General features: G+C 32.8%; 1 protein-coding gene and 1 pseudogene across 1 annotated transcript; one reads left to right on the top strand and one right to left on the bottom strand.

Moving 5' to 3' along the window:
- Positions 1–8,330: 8,330 nt before the first annotated feature.
- LOC129870087 (pumilio homolog 1-like) lies at positions 8,331–16,161 on the top strand. Its single transcript, XM_055944675.1, has 9 exons — positions 8,331–9,287; positions 10,320–11,728; positions 11,814–11,955; positions 12,094–12,201; positions 13,089–13,301; positions 13,391–13,501; positions 14,131–14,325; positions 15,230–15,404; positions 15,731–16,161. The coding sequence occupies exons 1-9, from the start codon at positions 8,610–8,612 to the stop codon at positions 15,772–15,774; spliced, it is 3,075 nt and encodes a 1,024-aa protein (XP_055800650.1). The 5' UTR covers positions 8,331–8,609; the 3' UTR covers positions 15,775–16,161.
- Positions 16,162–16,271: 110 nt separating this feature from the next.
- Positions 16,272–16,364, bottom strand: LOC129871838 (U6 spliceosomal RNA; annotated as a pseudogene).
- Positions 16,365–16,577: the final 213 nt, after the last annotated feature.

Below are 16,577 nucleotides of genomic sequence, written 5' to 3'. Positions count from 1 at the left end.
TTAAGGAAAGAAATTTTTTTTGTTTTGTTTTTTAATTTTTAAACAAATTCATGTATGGGGTATATTTTTTTTTGAGAAAGTAAAATAAAAAATAAAAAATATATATACCCATACATGTGATTTTTTTAGCAAAGTTTAGGGGCATATATAATCTTTTTTCACGCATGAATTATTTTTTGACTTCTTTTATTATCATTATTTAAGTTTCTAATTCTTATTTATTTTTATTTTTTCATTCTTTGGTGTAAATATAAGAGAAATAAAAAAAAGTGTGAATGAAAAAAAGAGAAAAAATAAGAAAAAAAAATAAAAACTATTTTTTGCAGCTATATTGTAATTTAAAACTAATTTTTACTGCTATATTGTAATTTAGTTTTTGTATCTATAAAAGAAAATTGGGCATGTATAATAAATTTTACAATAAAAGTAGTGAGAAAAATAAATTTGACCATCAAAATAATAACTCAAATTAGCCGTAGAATCAAAAAGTTAAAAAAAATAAATTATGTGTGGGAAGGACCAAATATACCCCTATATGTATTTTTTTTTAATAAAAAACTTTTTTTAAAAAAATTAAATTAATTTTTTCACCGCCATTAGAAGAAAAAGGTATATGTAAACTATTTGTGTAACAATAGGAGTATATATGAGTCACTTTCATAACGAAGGTATATCAGCTTTAAAAGACAAAATTGAGGGATATATCAGATCTTTTTCCGTTTTACAAAATAATAATAATAATAATAATATATATATATATATATATATATATATATATATATATATATATATATATATATATATATATATATATATATATATATATATATATATATATATTTGGATAGAAGTGTTGAAATATTCACAATTAGTGTGTTTGGTAAAAAAGTGTTAAAATTAGTATTTTTAATTCATTTTCAGAAGTTTGTAAATATAAAAGTAGTTTTATACCGTTAGCCAAAGGGGTGAATAATGGAATAAGGGATAATGAAAAGGGAAAACTACATAAATTAGATCAATTAGTAAAATTATTTATTAAATTGGACTCAATCCACATTATTTATTCTTAATAGATTCATGGTCTAAACTATTTACGCGTCTATCCCACTTTCTTTTTTTTTATTTCGCGCATGACGCAACATGACATCAGCATCACAATTATGAATTAATCATATGTAATACTCTGTCGGTATATTGATACCAAATCGGTATCATATAGGATTGAACTTAATCTTATGTGATAATTCGTCGGTATATTGATATTCTATCGGTATAATATAGGATTCGACTCTTTTTTTAAGAAATAAATAAGAAACAATTAAAAGAAAATCATGAAAGTCACAATTTTATTATTAAACTCTGAATTAGTGAAAAATATTTTTTTATAATTTTTTTCAATTTTTTTTTAAAATTGTATCTAAATTATGACTATTTTTTAAATTAAAATATTGAAGAATTAAAACATACATCAATGATACAATGGCAGTATGCATATATACTATAATGGTATCACGAATAATTGAGTAATCTCATCGAAGGCAAAATTCAGTGAAAATATTGCTTAGTTACTCTTTGATACCATCAGAATATATTATACGTTGTGTAACGATCTAACCCGTCGTTACTAAAATATCTACAGTAAAGGTATACAAATCTTTTTCGTCATAAGACTAGGATTAATTCCTTGATATGGGAGTGTATTAGTTGTGAATTAAGGTCGTACTATGCTCCTATGTCAAAGTTGAGTTGAAAGTATCTTTCCGATTTAGTTTTAGACTTGAGTTCAAACTAAGGTCAACTTCAAACGGCAATATCTCTCAGCCTATAATGAATTAGATGATCCATAACCTATCAAATTAAAGGTCTTTTAGTATTTTTTCCAACGCCACCAAATTTGACTCATTCGGAGTTCAGAGTAAAAAGTTATGCCTATTTTATTGGACATTGTCCCGACTAGACCGCCAGAGCGGGATTGAGGCCGCTGTAGTGGGATACAACAGATCAGAACTTAAAAGCAGCGTATTTTTATTATCTCATTCTTTCCTTAAATGCCAAAATAGATGAGGGTTACTCTAGAAATCCCCAAAAGGCTGCCCTAGGCTTGGAGAGAAAGGAGAAAGGGAATTCTAACGCGAGGAAGGCTACATCGCATGAATTTTAGGCCAGTCTCCATAGATTCTCCTTTCAAAAGTCAAGGATCGTGCTATAATCCTTTTACAATTGTTTGGCGCCCAAGTAAGCTAGGAATTCTCAATTGAGTAGTTATAAATTTATTCCCATTGCCTAATTAATGTAGATTGACAGGAGATTTTATGCCTAGGCCTTCGGGAATGGAGTCTGGATGGTTAAATGATTGTCAATTGATATTTAGAGTGGGAATGTATGTTGTATATCATATTTATTATGTGACCAGTGATAAAGGTCCAATCTTTGAATGTTAATCTTGGTGAAAACTGTTTAGAAGGCCAATGATACTTGTGGGATTAAATGTAGACTATTGTTGGATTGTTAGGATATCTTGAGACACGTGGGTTATGGAAAATTGATGTATATAGAGAAATGTGATTATACAAATAATTGTGTGTGTTCATGCTGGTTATTCCATGTGAATTACTTGAGTGATGTAAATCATGAAATAAAGGTGAATATGAATAACTTAGGGTTGATAAATCCTATGCCATGAACCAATGTAATTACCTATGGTTATAGATTATGGTTTAGTCTATATCATAGAGAGACTTTTATAGTGATGCAGTAGTGTTGTGAAGTTTTCTATGAGTTTACTATTGTGGTTGGGTGATTGATGTGTTGTAGTGATTGGTCTACAATTCCAAGACCGTAAAATTCATAATCTTGAACTTACTCTATTAAAAATGATACCTTGAATAAAGAAAGCTTGATTAAATATTGTTAATAAAGGGAAAGATAAAATGAAATCAATGAAATGACTATTTGTGAACAATTACATGCAATGAAGCTGTTACTTAACTGTGCAAGTACGTGAACTATTCGTTGTGGACTGTGATTGTGATACTAGATTAGGTGTCACATTCTGACACATATATTGAATTGGGTGTCATGTCCTGACACATATATTTGATCAGGTGTCACATTTCGACACATATATAAGATCGAGTGTCACGTTTCGACACATATATTGAATCGGGTGTCATGTTCCGACACATATATAGTTTGGGTATGGATTCCATGAGAGAAACATTGTGTGGCTATCATCTGTGAATTGATCTTGACTATATATGTGATGATAGAGAAACTGACTCAATTATAATTGAGCATGTCCATCTTGTGTAATAATTGATATGAAAGGATCAAAGGTCCAAGTGTTACCATGTTGACTATTATATCTGAGATTTACAATGTGAAACAGTATATTGCTCTGAAATGACAAATTTATAATATGTTCATGTATATGCCTGTTCGGATAATGTTATGATTGCTAGACTTGTCCACATCATAGAAATGAGGTCGTGGGTAAATAAATAGAGAGTAATCGATGCATTGTTAAGTGAAATTAGTGACTTAAAGTCAGATATTGCTGATGTCTTGTGGGCATATTTCTTAAATGGGGGATTTGAAGAGAATTCGAAGCTTCTACCTCCGAATAAGCCGCTCTAGCGAGAGGAATTCCATTGTGGCGAGCCCGACAGATCGAAATAGGTCCCGCCACAACATGCCAGTGTGGTTAGAATATGAGCCTTAGCCCACTTAAATATTTTTCTCTTTCGAGTGAGATGTTAATTATTCTAGGGCCAGATGTTAGTATGAAAGCTAAACGTAGTAGACTAGTTAGACAAAGTTAATGAGCCCCGTAGTTCAGAAACTCATCTATGTGTTAAATGGCTAGGCCTTGATATGTCTTAGGGTTGGCAGCGGACCAACTAGAAGGGATGAGAGTTAGGCTTGAACGACTTTAATGAGTTTAATGGGGATAATAAGAGTTTGTGCATAAAGGTTTAGCGATGTATTTCCTCAAGAGCATGTTTTCTTCTTGTCGATTTCTTTATATTATGCGGGGGGTATCGGGTTGCCCGATGATGCCTACCAGTACCTGTTGTTTGTAATGATACTACTCTTTCTATGCCACTTAACATAGTCTGGTTGCAAGGTCAGTTATGTTTCATATGGTGGAAGTTGTGTGTTGTTTTTATTTATACTCTGTATCTTTAGAAACTTTAGTACTTATTTAGACTAGTATTCTTGGGGGTGTTAAAGTATTTTGTAATAAATTCTAGAATTTTGATGATTCAATTATGATGTATCCCTGATTTTTAAGGCTATTATTGGTATTTTGTTAATCTTTTCATGTTATTTTTGTAAGGGTTTCCTATCTAGGTGTTGGAGTAGGTGCGTGCACGGCCTGATGGGTTGGATCGTGACACGTTAATGGTATCAAGGAGGAAGAAACACTCATTCAATGAAGACACTGCTTAGTTACTCTTTGATACTAGAGTATATTCATATACTATAATATAATGTGATGGTATTAGAGAAGAAAAAAGGGTGACACTGATATCAGCATGAGGTGAGCCTGGGAATTTAAAATAAAAAGGGATATGAAAGTAATGAGGCATTTAAGAGTAAATATTTTACTTTTTAAAGATACAAGTGTTCTTTTTCCCTAATTAAAAGCTATAAATATTTTGAAGATTACAAAAAATATTAGTCATAAATGATGAAAGGCTTGGTCAAAAAATATTTCTTATAGTTTTTGAATTTTTCTGACTAATAAATATTTTTTATGCTATCAAACACGTAAATCAATCAAAAGATATAAATATTTTGATCGATAAATCTAAAAGCTATAAATGTTTCAGTTACAAAAGTTATTAGTCATACAATAAAAGGTTTGGTCAAAAAAAATATTTTATTTTTTTGGATTATTCTGACTAATAAATACTTTTGATGCTATCGAACACATAAATTAATCAACTAGTATTTATAAACTAATTTGACCTATAAATCTAAAAGTTATAAATATTTCAATTACAAAAGTCCATAGTCATAAAATAAAAGATTTGATTAAAAAATTGTTCTAGTTTTTGAATTATTCTAACTAATAAATACTTTTGAGGCTATCAAACACGTAAATCAATTTAAAAGTATTTATAAATTAGTTTGACTGATAAATCTAAAAGTTATAAATATTTTAATTATAAAAGTTATTAGTCATAAAATAAAAGATTTGGTCAAAATTGTTCTAATTTTGAACTATTTTGACCAATAAATATTTTTGAGGCTATCAAACACGTAAATCAATTTAAAGGTATTTATAAACTAGTTTGACTGATAAATTTAAAAGTTATAAATATTTCAATTATAAAAGTTATTCATCATAAAATAATGATATTCATATACGGTAATAAAATGTGATGGTATCAGAGCAGAAAAAAGGGGAGGGGGCACTAACGTGAACATGATGTCAGCGTGCGAATTTAAAATAAAAAGGAATAGGAAAGTAATAAGGCATTTAAGAGTAAATATTTTACTTTTTAGGGTATAAGTATTCTTTTTTTTTCTGATGAAAAACTATAAATATTTTGGAGATTACAAAAAAATATTAGTCATAAATGATAAAAGGTTTGATCAAAAAAATATTTCTTATAGTTTTTGAATTATTCTGACTAATAAATACTTTTTATGCTATCAAACACGTAAACCAATCAAAAAGTATAAATAGGTTGACCGATAGATCTAAAAACTATTAATGTTTCAGTTACAAAAGTTATTAATCATAAAATAAAAGTTTTGGTCAAAAAAATATTCTAGTTTTTAAATTATTCTGACAAATAAATACTTTTGATGCTATTAAACACATAAATTAATCAATTGGTATTTACAAACTAGTTTGACCTATAAATCTAAAAGCTATAAATATTTCAGTTACAAAAGTCATTAGTCGTGCAATAAAAGATTTGGTCAAAAATTTATTATAGTTTTTGAATTATTATAACTAATAAATACTTTTGATGCTATTAAACACTAGTTTGACTGATAAAAATCTAAAAGTTATAAATATTTCAATTACAAAAATTATTAGTCATAAAAAAAGGTTTGGTCAAATATTGTTTTAATTTTTGGACTATTTTGACTAATAAATATTTTTGAGCCTATCAAACAAGTAAATCAATCAAAAGGTATTTATAAATTAGTTTAATCGATAAATCTAAAAATTATAAATATTTCAGTTGCAAAAGTTATTCATCATAAAGTAAAAGGTTTGATCAAAAAGTTATTCTAGTTTTTAAATTATTCTGACTAATAAATACTTTTAATGCTATCAAACATGTAAATCAATCAAAAGGTATTTACAAATCTAAACATAGATTTTACAAATTTCTTTATAATAAAATCTGCATATATATAAGTATTACTAAACACACAAAATATTTTAATCAATTAGAGAAAATCATAGTAGAAAAAACTATTTGACTCGTTAAATATTAAATAAAACAAAATATATTTTTTTAAAAACTAAATAAGAAACCAAAAAACTAAATAAAAGGGGTTAGAATCTAATTTGAAGTGGTCAAAAATATTTTAAAAGTTGTTTTAACAAACTTTGTCCATGTTTTTCTCTTAGTACTTTGAAGAATTCTATGCTAAAATAAAATAAAATTTGTTTTGAGATTTCAGTTCTAAAGACTTTTTCTGACGTTGATAATTGTCTGAATTAGTATATTTTGTGTAAACACCACGTGTCAATAATTTAGGAGTTCATACTTTATTTTGCTCTAATTTTTTTGGAAGAATTATAGTGTAACTTAAAAAAATATAGGAACAAAATAATGTGATTATTTGGGTTAAAAAATATAGGAACTTTTTTTAATAGCAGTATCGCATAATTTACGTACCTCATGAATGTCTACAGGTTATTATGTGTAACCTTTTTTAAATTTATTATTGTAATTAAATAGAATTTTTCGACGTTTATATGCATGTAATTTCTTACGTCTACTTTACATTCTATGTCATATGTTAATATTTTTTAATGAAATAATTTACAAAATTGAAATTATTAGGTGCACTAAGACGACGCTATCTCATTATAAATTATCTTTGGAATTTAAAATTAATTGTTCGATATAATACTCGAAATAATAACTCAATAAAAAGGAAAATTTTAGTTCTTGGAACTTTTTGGTACTGCAATACAACAATAATATTATATACAATGTACAACAATAATATTATATACAATGTAATCTTATAACTAGGGTTTATGGAGGATAAAATGTACACATGTGTTATTTTTTTGTGGGATACAGATTGTTTTCAATATTACTCAAAAAAAAAGTTTTCGAAATAGAGTTGCACGAAAAATTTGACAATAAAAAAAATAAGAAACAAAGCAAATGAAACAATAAGTAGTGATACACATTAAAAAATAAGAAACTATGTAAAAAATAAGAAACTATGTGATTACTAAATAATATTATTATAAGAAGAAGATGAGACTCTCAATATACAATCGTGCAATAATATTTTACTATCTATTAATTTTATACTCTAATTTATCGATCTTCATATCTTCCTATCTAATATTCATGTCCTACCTATAACTGTTAAATTTTTTTTTACATTTTATTTTCAAGTTATTATTTATAACTTTTCTTGAAAAAATATTATTGCAATTAAATAAAAAACTTGACGTTAATATGTATGTAATTTCTCATGTCTACTGTAAATTCTATTGACACACATTTTAATATAACTTATTACACATATTATGGAAGTTCTTTTTTGATCCACGAACAGATGAATGTTAATGATTTACGAGTTTGAAATTATTAGTTTCATTATAGAAAGATTATCAAATTTATAGAGAAGACAATATTTTTTCTTAATAAATTTTTTATTTATAGTCATCGTATATTTCAGATTTCACTGTTCGGCTAGTCTAGATTTATATATTACGAAAGCTCTAACACTAAAGTTTCCAAAACAAAATGATAATCAAAATAATAAAATAAAATCATAAGATAAAGAGTAACACATGAAAACTTTAGGTTACACAAACCCTAGCCGTCTCATATCCAAATTGAAATGAAATATAAAAATCTTCAAATGTCAGAAAAATAATTTATTTATTCCTCTGAAAAAATCTCAATTAAAATAATAGACCTTATATTATAAGAAATTAAAAATATCCAAATATACCAAATTTAGCCAATCTGGAAATATTAAACACAAGAACATAAGCTAAACAATAAGTATTAATATCAGCCGTTGAACTTCAATCCAACGGTTGATATGACACCTGGTACTCGTGCTTATCACACTTTTTTCCCTCACTTACTTCAGTATTCAGTGCACTTTGCTCACTCTCTTTCTCTCACTAGAACTCTTTGATTTTCTCTCTCTAAACAATGTATCGAACAGTCGGCGATCACCGTTTTTGCTTTCGATCTCTTTGATTCAACACTGGTTTCTATGAAAATCTGTACTGAATCGATTGAAGTTATGGTTGTTTTTTGAAGTTTAGCTTAAATATTTATGAAATTTATGAGCTCGTGAGCTAATTTGAGCTGAGTTTTGAAGTTTTTGGACGTTTTTTGAGGTGTTTTTGTTAATTTTTATGTGTATGTGCGATGATTACTGATGGTTATGCGAAGATGATGTCGGAAATTGGAATGCGATCAATGCTAGGAGGAAGTAGCGATTATAACGAAGAGTTAGGGTTGTTGCTTAGAGAACAAAGGAGGCAGCAACAAGAGATGGGTGATCGAGAGAGAGAGCTCAGTATTTACAGAAGTGGTTCAGCTCCGCCGAATGTTGAAGGATCGTTGAATGCTTTTGGTGGCTTGATGATAGGCACCGGTGGTGGTGGTGGCGGTGGAGGTGGAAGTAGAGGAGACAATGGTAATGATTTTGGTGGACTTTCAGAAGAGGAGTTAAGGTGTGATCCAGCATACATTTCGTATTACTACTCGAATGTGAATCTGAACCCAAGGCTTCCGCCACCTCTTTTGTCTAAAGAAGACTGGCGGTTTGCCCAGCGTCTACAGGGTAGCGGTGGAGGTGGTAATGTTGGTAGTGGTGGTAATTCACCAGTATTAGGGGGGATTGGTGATAGGAGGAAAGGAAATCGTGGTGAGGTTGATAAGGGAAGGGATGTTGAATCACTTTTTTCAATGCCGATGGGATTTGGTGCAATAAATGAAGAAAATGGAAGTGAGGCGCGGAAGGAGTGGGGTGGTGATGGTCTTATTGGAATGCATGGATTAGGTTTAGGAAGCCGGCAGAAGAGCATCACTGAGATGATTCAGGTGAAAAAGAAATGGAAAATATTATTTTATGTTTGCAGGTTTTAATCCATGAGTGTTGATGTGTGTTAACTAAAAGTGTTTCTGTCAGATTGCTTGTTACGTTAATACTGAATCTTATTTCCTTTTCAAAGAATGTCAATGCTTTCTGTAATAAAATGTTGAATTTATATAGGTTTGTGCATCTCTAGCATTGTTGTTTATCGTTACGTGACATGTTTGTGTATGGCACGGGTCAATTACAAGCATTTTTTAACGTTTTGCATCATGCTTCACTGTTTTGTCCTTGCAGCATGTCGAGAGCAACACTTGTGGGCTAGTTAGTTTGAGCTTAGATTATTGTCTTTGTCATATTGATCTACGTGGGGGTCAATCTTGGCGATACAAAATGTTACCTAAAATTGCTGGATATCTGTGTTGCCACTCTGGTGTTCTTCTTGCTCTTGAGAAAATATCAGCAGTTTCTTCTGGTTCTAGGGTTGTGTGGTTTACTTAAGTGCCGGGGGAAAACTTGTTCTCGGGCTTCGTAACTCTAACCTGTCCATTGTTTTGTTTGCTTAACTGGAAGAGCATGTACACAGGCATTCATAGAGTTTCATGCACCAGTATCTTTTTCAATGCCCAATAAGTTGAAAGTCACACATGTTAGTGAGAGTGTCTATCTCTTTTTATCCTCTTTTCTGAGAAGCAAAAGGCTCATTTCGTAATGTCATTAATTATTTCTCATATTCATTAATGTGGAAGTTTGGAGTTGGCTTTATTTTATTTCCATATTGTCGTTGCATTCTTAATATGCAACTTCTGACATTCTAAAGTTGCAAACATGGCACTTGTAGTTTATTGTGAAGGTTGGGTAACTGTATTCTTTAATCACAATTGATTGATGTTGAGTCAGCTTTGCTTTCATTACATCAATAATATCTTAAAGAAGGGGTCAACTTGTACTCACTTAATGAAGTTCCTTTTTTCTTTTCTTTTTGGAGTTTCATCTTACTGGCTATGGATTTCCGATTCTGAGACTTCTATAAAATGTAGGACAATATGAGCCAAACAACATCGAGGCATTCATCACGTCCTGCTTCCCGTGCATATGATGATATTGTTGATCCTTCTGAGTCTCAATTTGCTCATCTCCATCAAAATATGGCATCTTTGGACGCATTACATTCTCGAGAAAAGATTCAAGCTATGTCTACCCTCCAGAGTGGCAGTTCATCAGGTTCTCAGTCTTATGGTTCGGCCATGGGTACATCACTGTCACGAAGTACCACCTTTGATCCTCAGCTTGTGGCTAGAGCTCCTAGTCCTCGTATTCCTTCTGCTGGAGGAGGAAGGATAGCATCACTAGAGGATATTTCATCTCATATGGGCGAGCATACTGATTTGGCTGCTGCATTGTCTGGCATGAGTCTATCAGGGAACAATATGGGAGATGAACGGAAACATCAAAAGTATCAAATTCATAGTGAGATTGAAGATCATCAGAATCTCTTCCGATTGCAGAATGGTCAGAATCCTATGAAGCAACATCCATATGCAAAAAAGTCTGAATCTGTTCAGTTTCACAAGTCTGCAGGTTCCTCTGCTGCATACTTGATAGGGTCCTCTATGCCAACTCTCAACGGTGGAGATAGTTCTCCATCTCAATATCCAACTGTCGGTAGTCCTAATTCAACGTTTTCTGCTTATGCTTTAGGGGGTTATGGTATGAACCCTCCATCACCGTCCATGTTTGAAAACCAGCTTGGGGCTGGTAATTTGCCTTCCATACTGGGAAATATAGCTTCTCCGATGGGTGCATGTGGAATTGATGCTCGTGTAACAGGAGGCGGATTGAGTTTGGGTCCTAATTTAATGGCTGCAGCAGCTGAACTGCAGAACCTTAATAGACTTGGTAATCAGACCTTGGGAGGCTCTCTGCAAATGTCTCAGATGGATCCGTTGTACCTACAGTACTTGAGGTCACCTGAGTATCTTGCTGCTCAGCTAGCTGCTCTCAACGACCCAACAGTTAATAGGGAGTCTTTAGGGACTTCATACATGGACTTGATTGAGCTTCAGAAAGCTTATCTGGAGACGTTGGTTGCATCTCAAAAATCACAATATGGTCTTCCTTATCTTGGCAACTCTGGTGGAATAAATCATGGTTACTATGGGAACCCAGCACTTGGCCTTAATATGTCATATCCTGGAAGCCCTTTGGCAGGTGCAGGTCTTCCAAATTCCCCATTTGGACCTGGTAGTCCTGTAAGGTATGGGGAAAGGAACATGCGTTTTCATTCAGGGATGAGAAACTTAGCTGGTGGTGTCATGGGAGCTTGGCATTCCGAGGCCGTTTCTAACTTTGGTGAAACCTTTTCTTCCTCGTTACTAGATGAGTTTAAGAGCAATAAGAGTAAGTGTTTTGAGCTATCAGAGATTGAAGGCCATGTTGTTCAGTTCAGGTATACATTTTTGGCTAGCAGCACTGCTCTTCATGTCATATTAGCCTCTAAAATCTTACCATTACTAAATTTTTTGTATGAGCAGTGCGGATCAGTATGGGAGTCGGTTCATTCAACAAAAACTTGAGACTGCTACCACAGAAGAGAAGAACATGGTCTTCCAAGAAATTATGCCGCAAGCCCTTTCTTTGATGACTGATGTGTTTGGTAATTATGTGATCCAGAAGGTATGATCCTTGATGTTTCTTTGTTGAGTCTTTTTCATGTTATGTCTTCACTTCTAGGTCACGTGAAAAGAAGTGTCGTTAATCAAATGAATAGGACGTGTAACTTTCTTCTTGCCTTCTGCTATTCACATTTCTCAGTTTTTGGAGCATGGAAGTTCACCCCAGATAAGAGAACTGGCTGACCAGCTCAGTGGGCATGTACTCACCCTTAGCCTTCAGATGTATGGTTGCCGAGTAATCCAGAAGGTATCTTAGTTTCTTTTATTGTAGCTATAGTGATGTCGCTTTCATGTTCTCTGCTCTAATCCTTCCGATTTCTCGAGTTATCTGATTCACAATAATATATTTTTAATGTCTTCAAATCTCACTCTTGTTTTGCTATTTTTGGTTTGAAAGCTTGTTTTCTGTCTTAAACTAGGGAAGTTCACCGAGTTGCTGTTATTTGAAATTGTGAACTGGTACTATTCCACTGTCATTTGTGGAATAATTATAATACGTGAATTTCGTATTACTATTTCTGGTAAGTCACCGAATGGGTCAGTCTTTTAGTTCTCCCAGATTAGAATATCAAAGGAGGATGTTGCAGATGCCTGGGGCCGGTCCGGTAGATGGGTCACCCTCTAGCCAGTGACTATCCCAGCTATGGAGCTTGATGTACACCGCCATGTGATATTGTCTTGTTTCTCTCTTTCTTTACATGCCTTTTGACTGGTCTTGGTGAGACCGAGAATCATATTGCAAAATGGATACTGTCTGCTAGAGCTTTTGTCAACTCTCTAACTGCTGCTTTCTATTCTTATATTGGAGTGCGATAGTATTCATAACTTCCCCGTCAAATGTATCCTGATAAAAAAGATACCCCTTCAAATATATAAGATGTTCTTGTCTTGGATTGTAAAATACTGAACACCTCTCCAGCTTGAAAATGAATTAATCTGATCCGTCTCTCTGTCCTGCATGCCTCTAATTAAAAGGTTTGTATATCCCTAGTCTACCTCATGTTACCAGATTTCACCAAGTGGTCCCAGCTTGGTGATGAGTAATCTCAGGTGACTGGAAGCTGGTATTAATCATTCTTCTGATGGCTATAATTGCTGAATGGCATAGGTTTCACATCTTGTATGAATTTTCAGGCCATAGAGATGGTTGATCTGGATCAGCAGACTAAAATGGTCGCTGAGCTTGATGGTCATGTTATGCGCTGTGTTAGAGATCAGAATGGGAATCATGTAATCCAGAAGTGCATCGAATGCATTCCAGAGGATGCTATCCAGTTCATTGTTTCCACATTTTATGATCAAGTTGTGACATTGTCCACCCATCCATATGGATGTCGGGTCATACAGGTCAAATAATTCAGTATATGCTTATCTCTTTTGTGTATTATATCATCGATGGGATGACGTCCGTTTCTAAATTTTCTTTCTAATGACAGAGAGTCCTGGAACATTGCCATAATCCTGAAACCCAGAACATTGTGATGAATGAGATTTTGCAAACAGTTTGCATGTTGGCGCAAGATCAATATGGGAATTATGTTGTTCAGGTTTGATCTATTTCTCAACTTACATGTGAACATCCTTACTGAGAGTGGTGTCAAGAGTGTGCTAATTTAGAGAGAATGCAACTTGTCTGCAGAATACTGAAACAACTCTGTTTGTTCCAAGAGGTTGTGTTTTTGAGAAAATGCTGTTTGGCCAGCTATTGGTGGTTCTTTTACTCTAGATTTTGTTTTTTTTAACTTTTTTGAGGCTCCTTGGCACAAGGAAGTCCTTCCTTGAATTGCTATACATCTTTCCATTCAAGGGTTTCTGAATTTTTTTCTCACCTTCTACTTGACACGTGAATGAATGGGTGTTCACAGCTTAATTCATATCTCCAAGTTGATGGTAATAGAATTTTAGTGCTAAATACTTGTATTTTGGATTTGGGTTTTTATATACAAGTTAAAACTACATGAGGTTGTGTTCTAGAATTGCCATCAACTTTCTCATAAACAATAAATTTTCTAACTATTACACGCTATTTGCAGCAAATGAATATATGAGTTTTCATGTTTCAATGTTGTAGAGTACACTGGACAAATGTCATCAACTTCCCTGGGTGGATTATTTCTCTTATTATTTAGCTCATATGTTCTGCCTACCTCTCTAATCCTGCCAAGTTTTGTTACAGCATGTACTGGAACACGGAAAGCCTGAGGAGCGTACTTCTATAATTAGTAAGCTGATGGGACAGATAGTTCAGATGAGCCAGCAGAAATTTGCCTCTAATGTTGTGGAGAAGTGCTTAAGCTTTGGAACTCCCGAAGAACGTCAGACCTTGGTAAATGAGATGATTGGCACCACTGATGAAAATGAACCTCTTCAGGTTTGTTACTTCCTCAGATGCTTCTTCAGTAGTGCGTACTCAAGCTTAAGTAAATCCTGTTACCCGCTGACTGTTTAATCCTCAGAAGATAATCTAGATTTCATTACTCTATGTGATTGATTTAAGTTTATGTTTTAGATGATCTAGTGAGAACAACTATTCCTTTTTGAGCATTTAGCTTTTACTTTAGAACTATATGATTTTTCAGTTATGCTCTTTAGAATGAAGTAAACTCACTATGTGATTGATTAAGTTTACGTTTTTAGATGGTATAGTGGGAGCAATTATTCCCTCTTAGCGGCATTTAGCTTTTACTGTAGAACTACATGCTTTTCCAGTTCTGCCTTTTAGATTGAAGTTAACAAGTTTACTTTTGGAGAAAGTGCAACCTCAGGGGCTCTGGGATTTGCCTAACTAAAATGAGTATGGCCTTGTCGGTCTTCCAGATTCTTTTGGTGCAGTCGACATTGTTTATGAGTACTCTATAACTTATATACTTGCTACTGATAAAAATAATACTATTAATATTTTCTCCTGAGGGAGCTTATAAAAGGTATTTTGCATGGGATATTACTTCCAACTCTTTATTCACTTACAAGACTTCTTCCTTTTTCTATGTATTTGTATTGGAAAAAACATGGTGGTAAATTTTCAGGTAGATAAACATGTTATCTAGAGAAAAATGTAAGATATAGGAACAAACTAAACAACCAGATTTTAATAGATAACCAAAAATTAAGGGACAGATTACTAGTTCACATGTAACAGATGGAAATAAGATCAATAGAAAAGAATGTCTTATGAGAAGAACATATTTATAGGTGATTGATTGGGTTGATCAGATCAAGAAAGAAAATCATTTCACTTGTTCACAAATTGAAGCTTTTATTAATTTGATGTACAGGCGATGATGAAAGATCAGTTTGCAAACTATGTTGTACAGAAAGTGCTGGAGACTTGTGATGACCAGCAACTTGAACTCATTCTCAACCGTATCAAGGTTCATCTTAGTGCTTTGAAGAAATATACTTACGGAAAGCATATAGTCGCGCGTGTAGAGAAACTGGTTGCTGCTGGAGGTACTATTTTTCTTTCCCTTCTAGTTTTCAAGACCATAAAATTTATCCCGACATCTTGCACAAAGGAGAGGCTCATTTACCATAATGACAATTGATAAGTCATACTTTCCACATGTAATTGCTCACTGGTCAATCACCTGAGCTGAGGATCTGTTAAGAGTCAAATTATTTGTCTCTGACAGCCAATAGTTGAGATCACTTCCAGCTTTTGTTTTGCTCTTCCTCTTTGTAGAACCACTAGCCATATAGCAATAAACTCTTATCATTGTGACTTATTATTTCCATTGTTGATGTGCTCTTGAAATTACGTGTTGCATCTTTTGCAGAGAGGAGGATCAGCTTCCTGGCTTCATATTCTGGTGCTGCTTAGATGGTGTAGGAAGGAAAATTGTACAGCTAACTGAGGCTAGAACGAGTACCCTCGTCTTTGTTTTCTTGCCCAGAGCTTTAGCTCTACTTCTTGCTGATGGAACATATTAAAAATAAAACTGTATGTGGTGTTTGTAACATTGTACATTATAGCTTTGAGGTATAATCTATATAAGCAGGTTTAACTGTGAGGCTCAGATGGTAAACATACCTGGATGCCCCTGCCGCGGAGATAGAGTAACTGTACAAGGGTGTAAAGAAAAACTGTAGTGACATCTTAAACTGTACAAATTGTTGCCATGTGCAGAGCCTGTTGTTTTAGGTACCAATTTATAATGTATGGATTCGATAATTATCTTTTCTTCTGTTATAGAAAACTCTTTATCAAGCTTGTTTGTCTTTACTTTATTTGATTTCATTCAGAATATGGTACCCATTAGTAAATGTACTGCCAGATTTGTACATTTCAAAGATGGTAAGGAAGTTTCTTTTTTAAGAAAAAATTTGGGCTATTTCTTGATTTGTGTGTCATTCTTGCGTAGGGGCATACTAATCTATCGTTTCAATTTTAACGGATGCCCCTGAATGGACCATAATAAGGAATTGGCTTGATGGCTAGCCATTTTTCCTCGTGCCCAATCTAAAGTTTGGGTATATTTGGTATGATAGAAGTAAATATTTGTAGAACAATTTTACGTAGAGGCAGACTTGAATATAACCTATGGGTTCACGTGAATTTTGTAGGTTCTTCTCAAACACACACACATATATTAAGAAATGTATTATAATTATACTATTTTATTG

This window comes from Solanum dulcamara, chromosome 10 (assembly GCF_947179165.1).
Source record: "Solanum dulcamara chromosome 10, daSolDulc1.2, whole genome shotgun sequence".
Classification (NCBI taxonomy): domain Eukaryota; kingdom Viridiplantae; phylum Streptophyta; class Magnoliopsida; order Solanales; family Solanaceae; genus Solanum; species Solanum dulcamara.
This window is presented reverse-complemented; position numbering and strand designations above follow the sequence as displayed.

Excerpts from the sequence above, each read along its gene's own strand:
- LOC129870087 (XM_055944675.1), top strand. The coding sequence starts at position 8,610 with ATGATTACTGATGGTTATGCGAAGATGATGTCGGAAATTGGAATGCGA. Across the intron at positions 11,956-12,093 it reads GTAATTATGTGATCCAGAAG|TTTTTGGAGCATGGAAGTTC; the intron begins GTATGATCCTTG and ends CACATTTCTCAG. Across the intron at positions 14,326-15,229 it reads ATGAAAATGAACCTCTTCAG|GCGATGATGAAAGATCAGTT; the intron begins GTTTGTTACTTC and ends TTTGATGTACAG.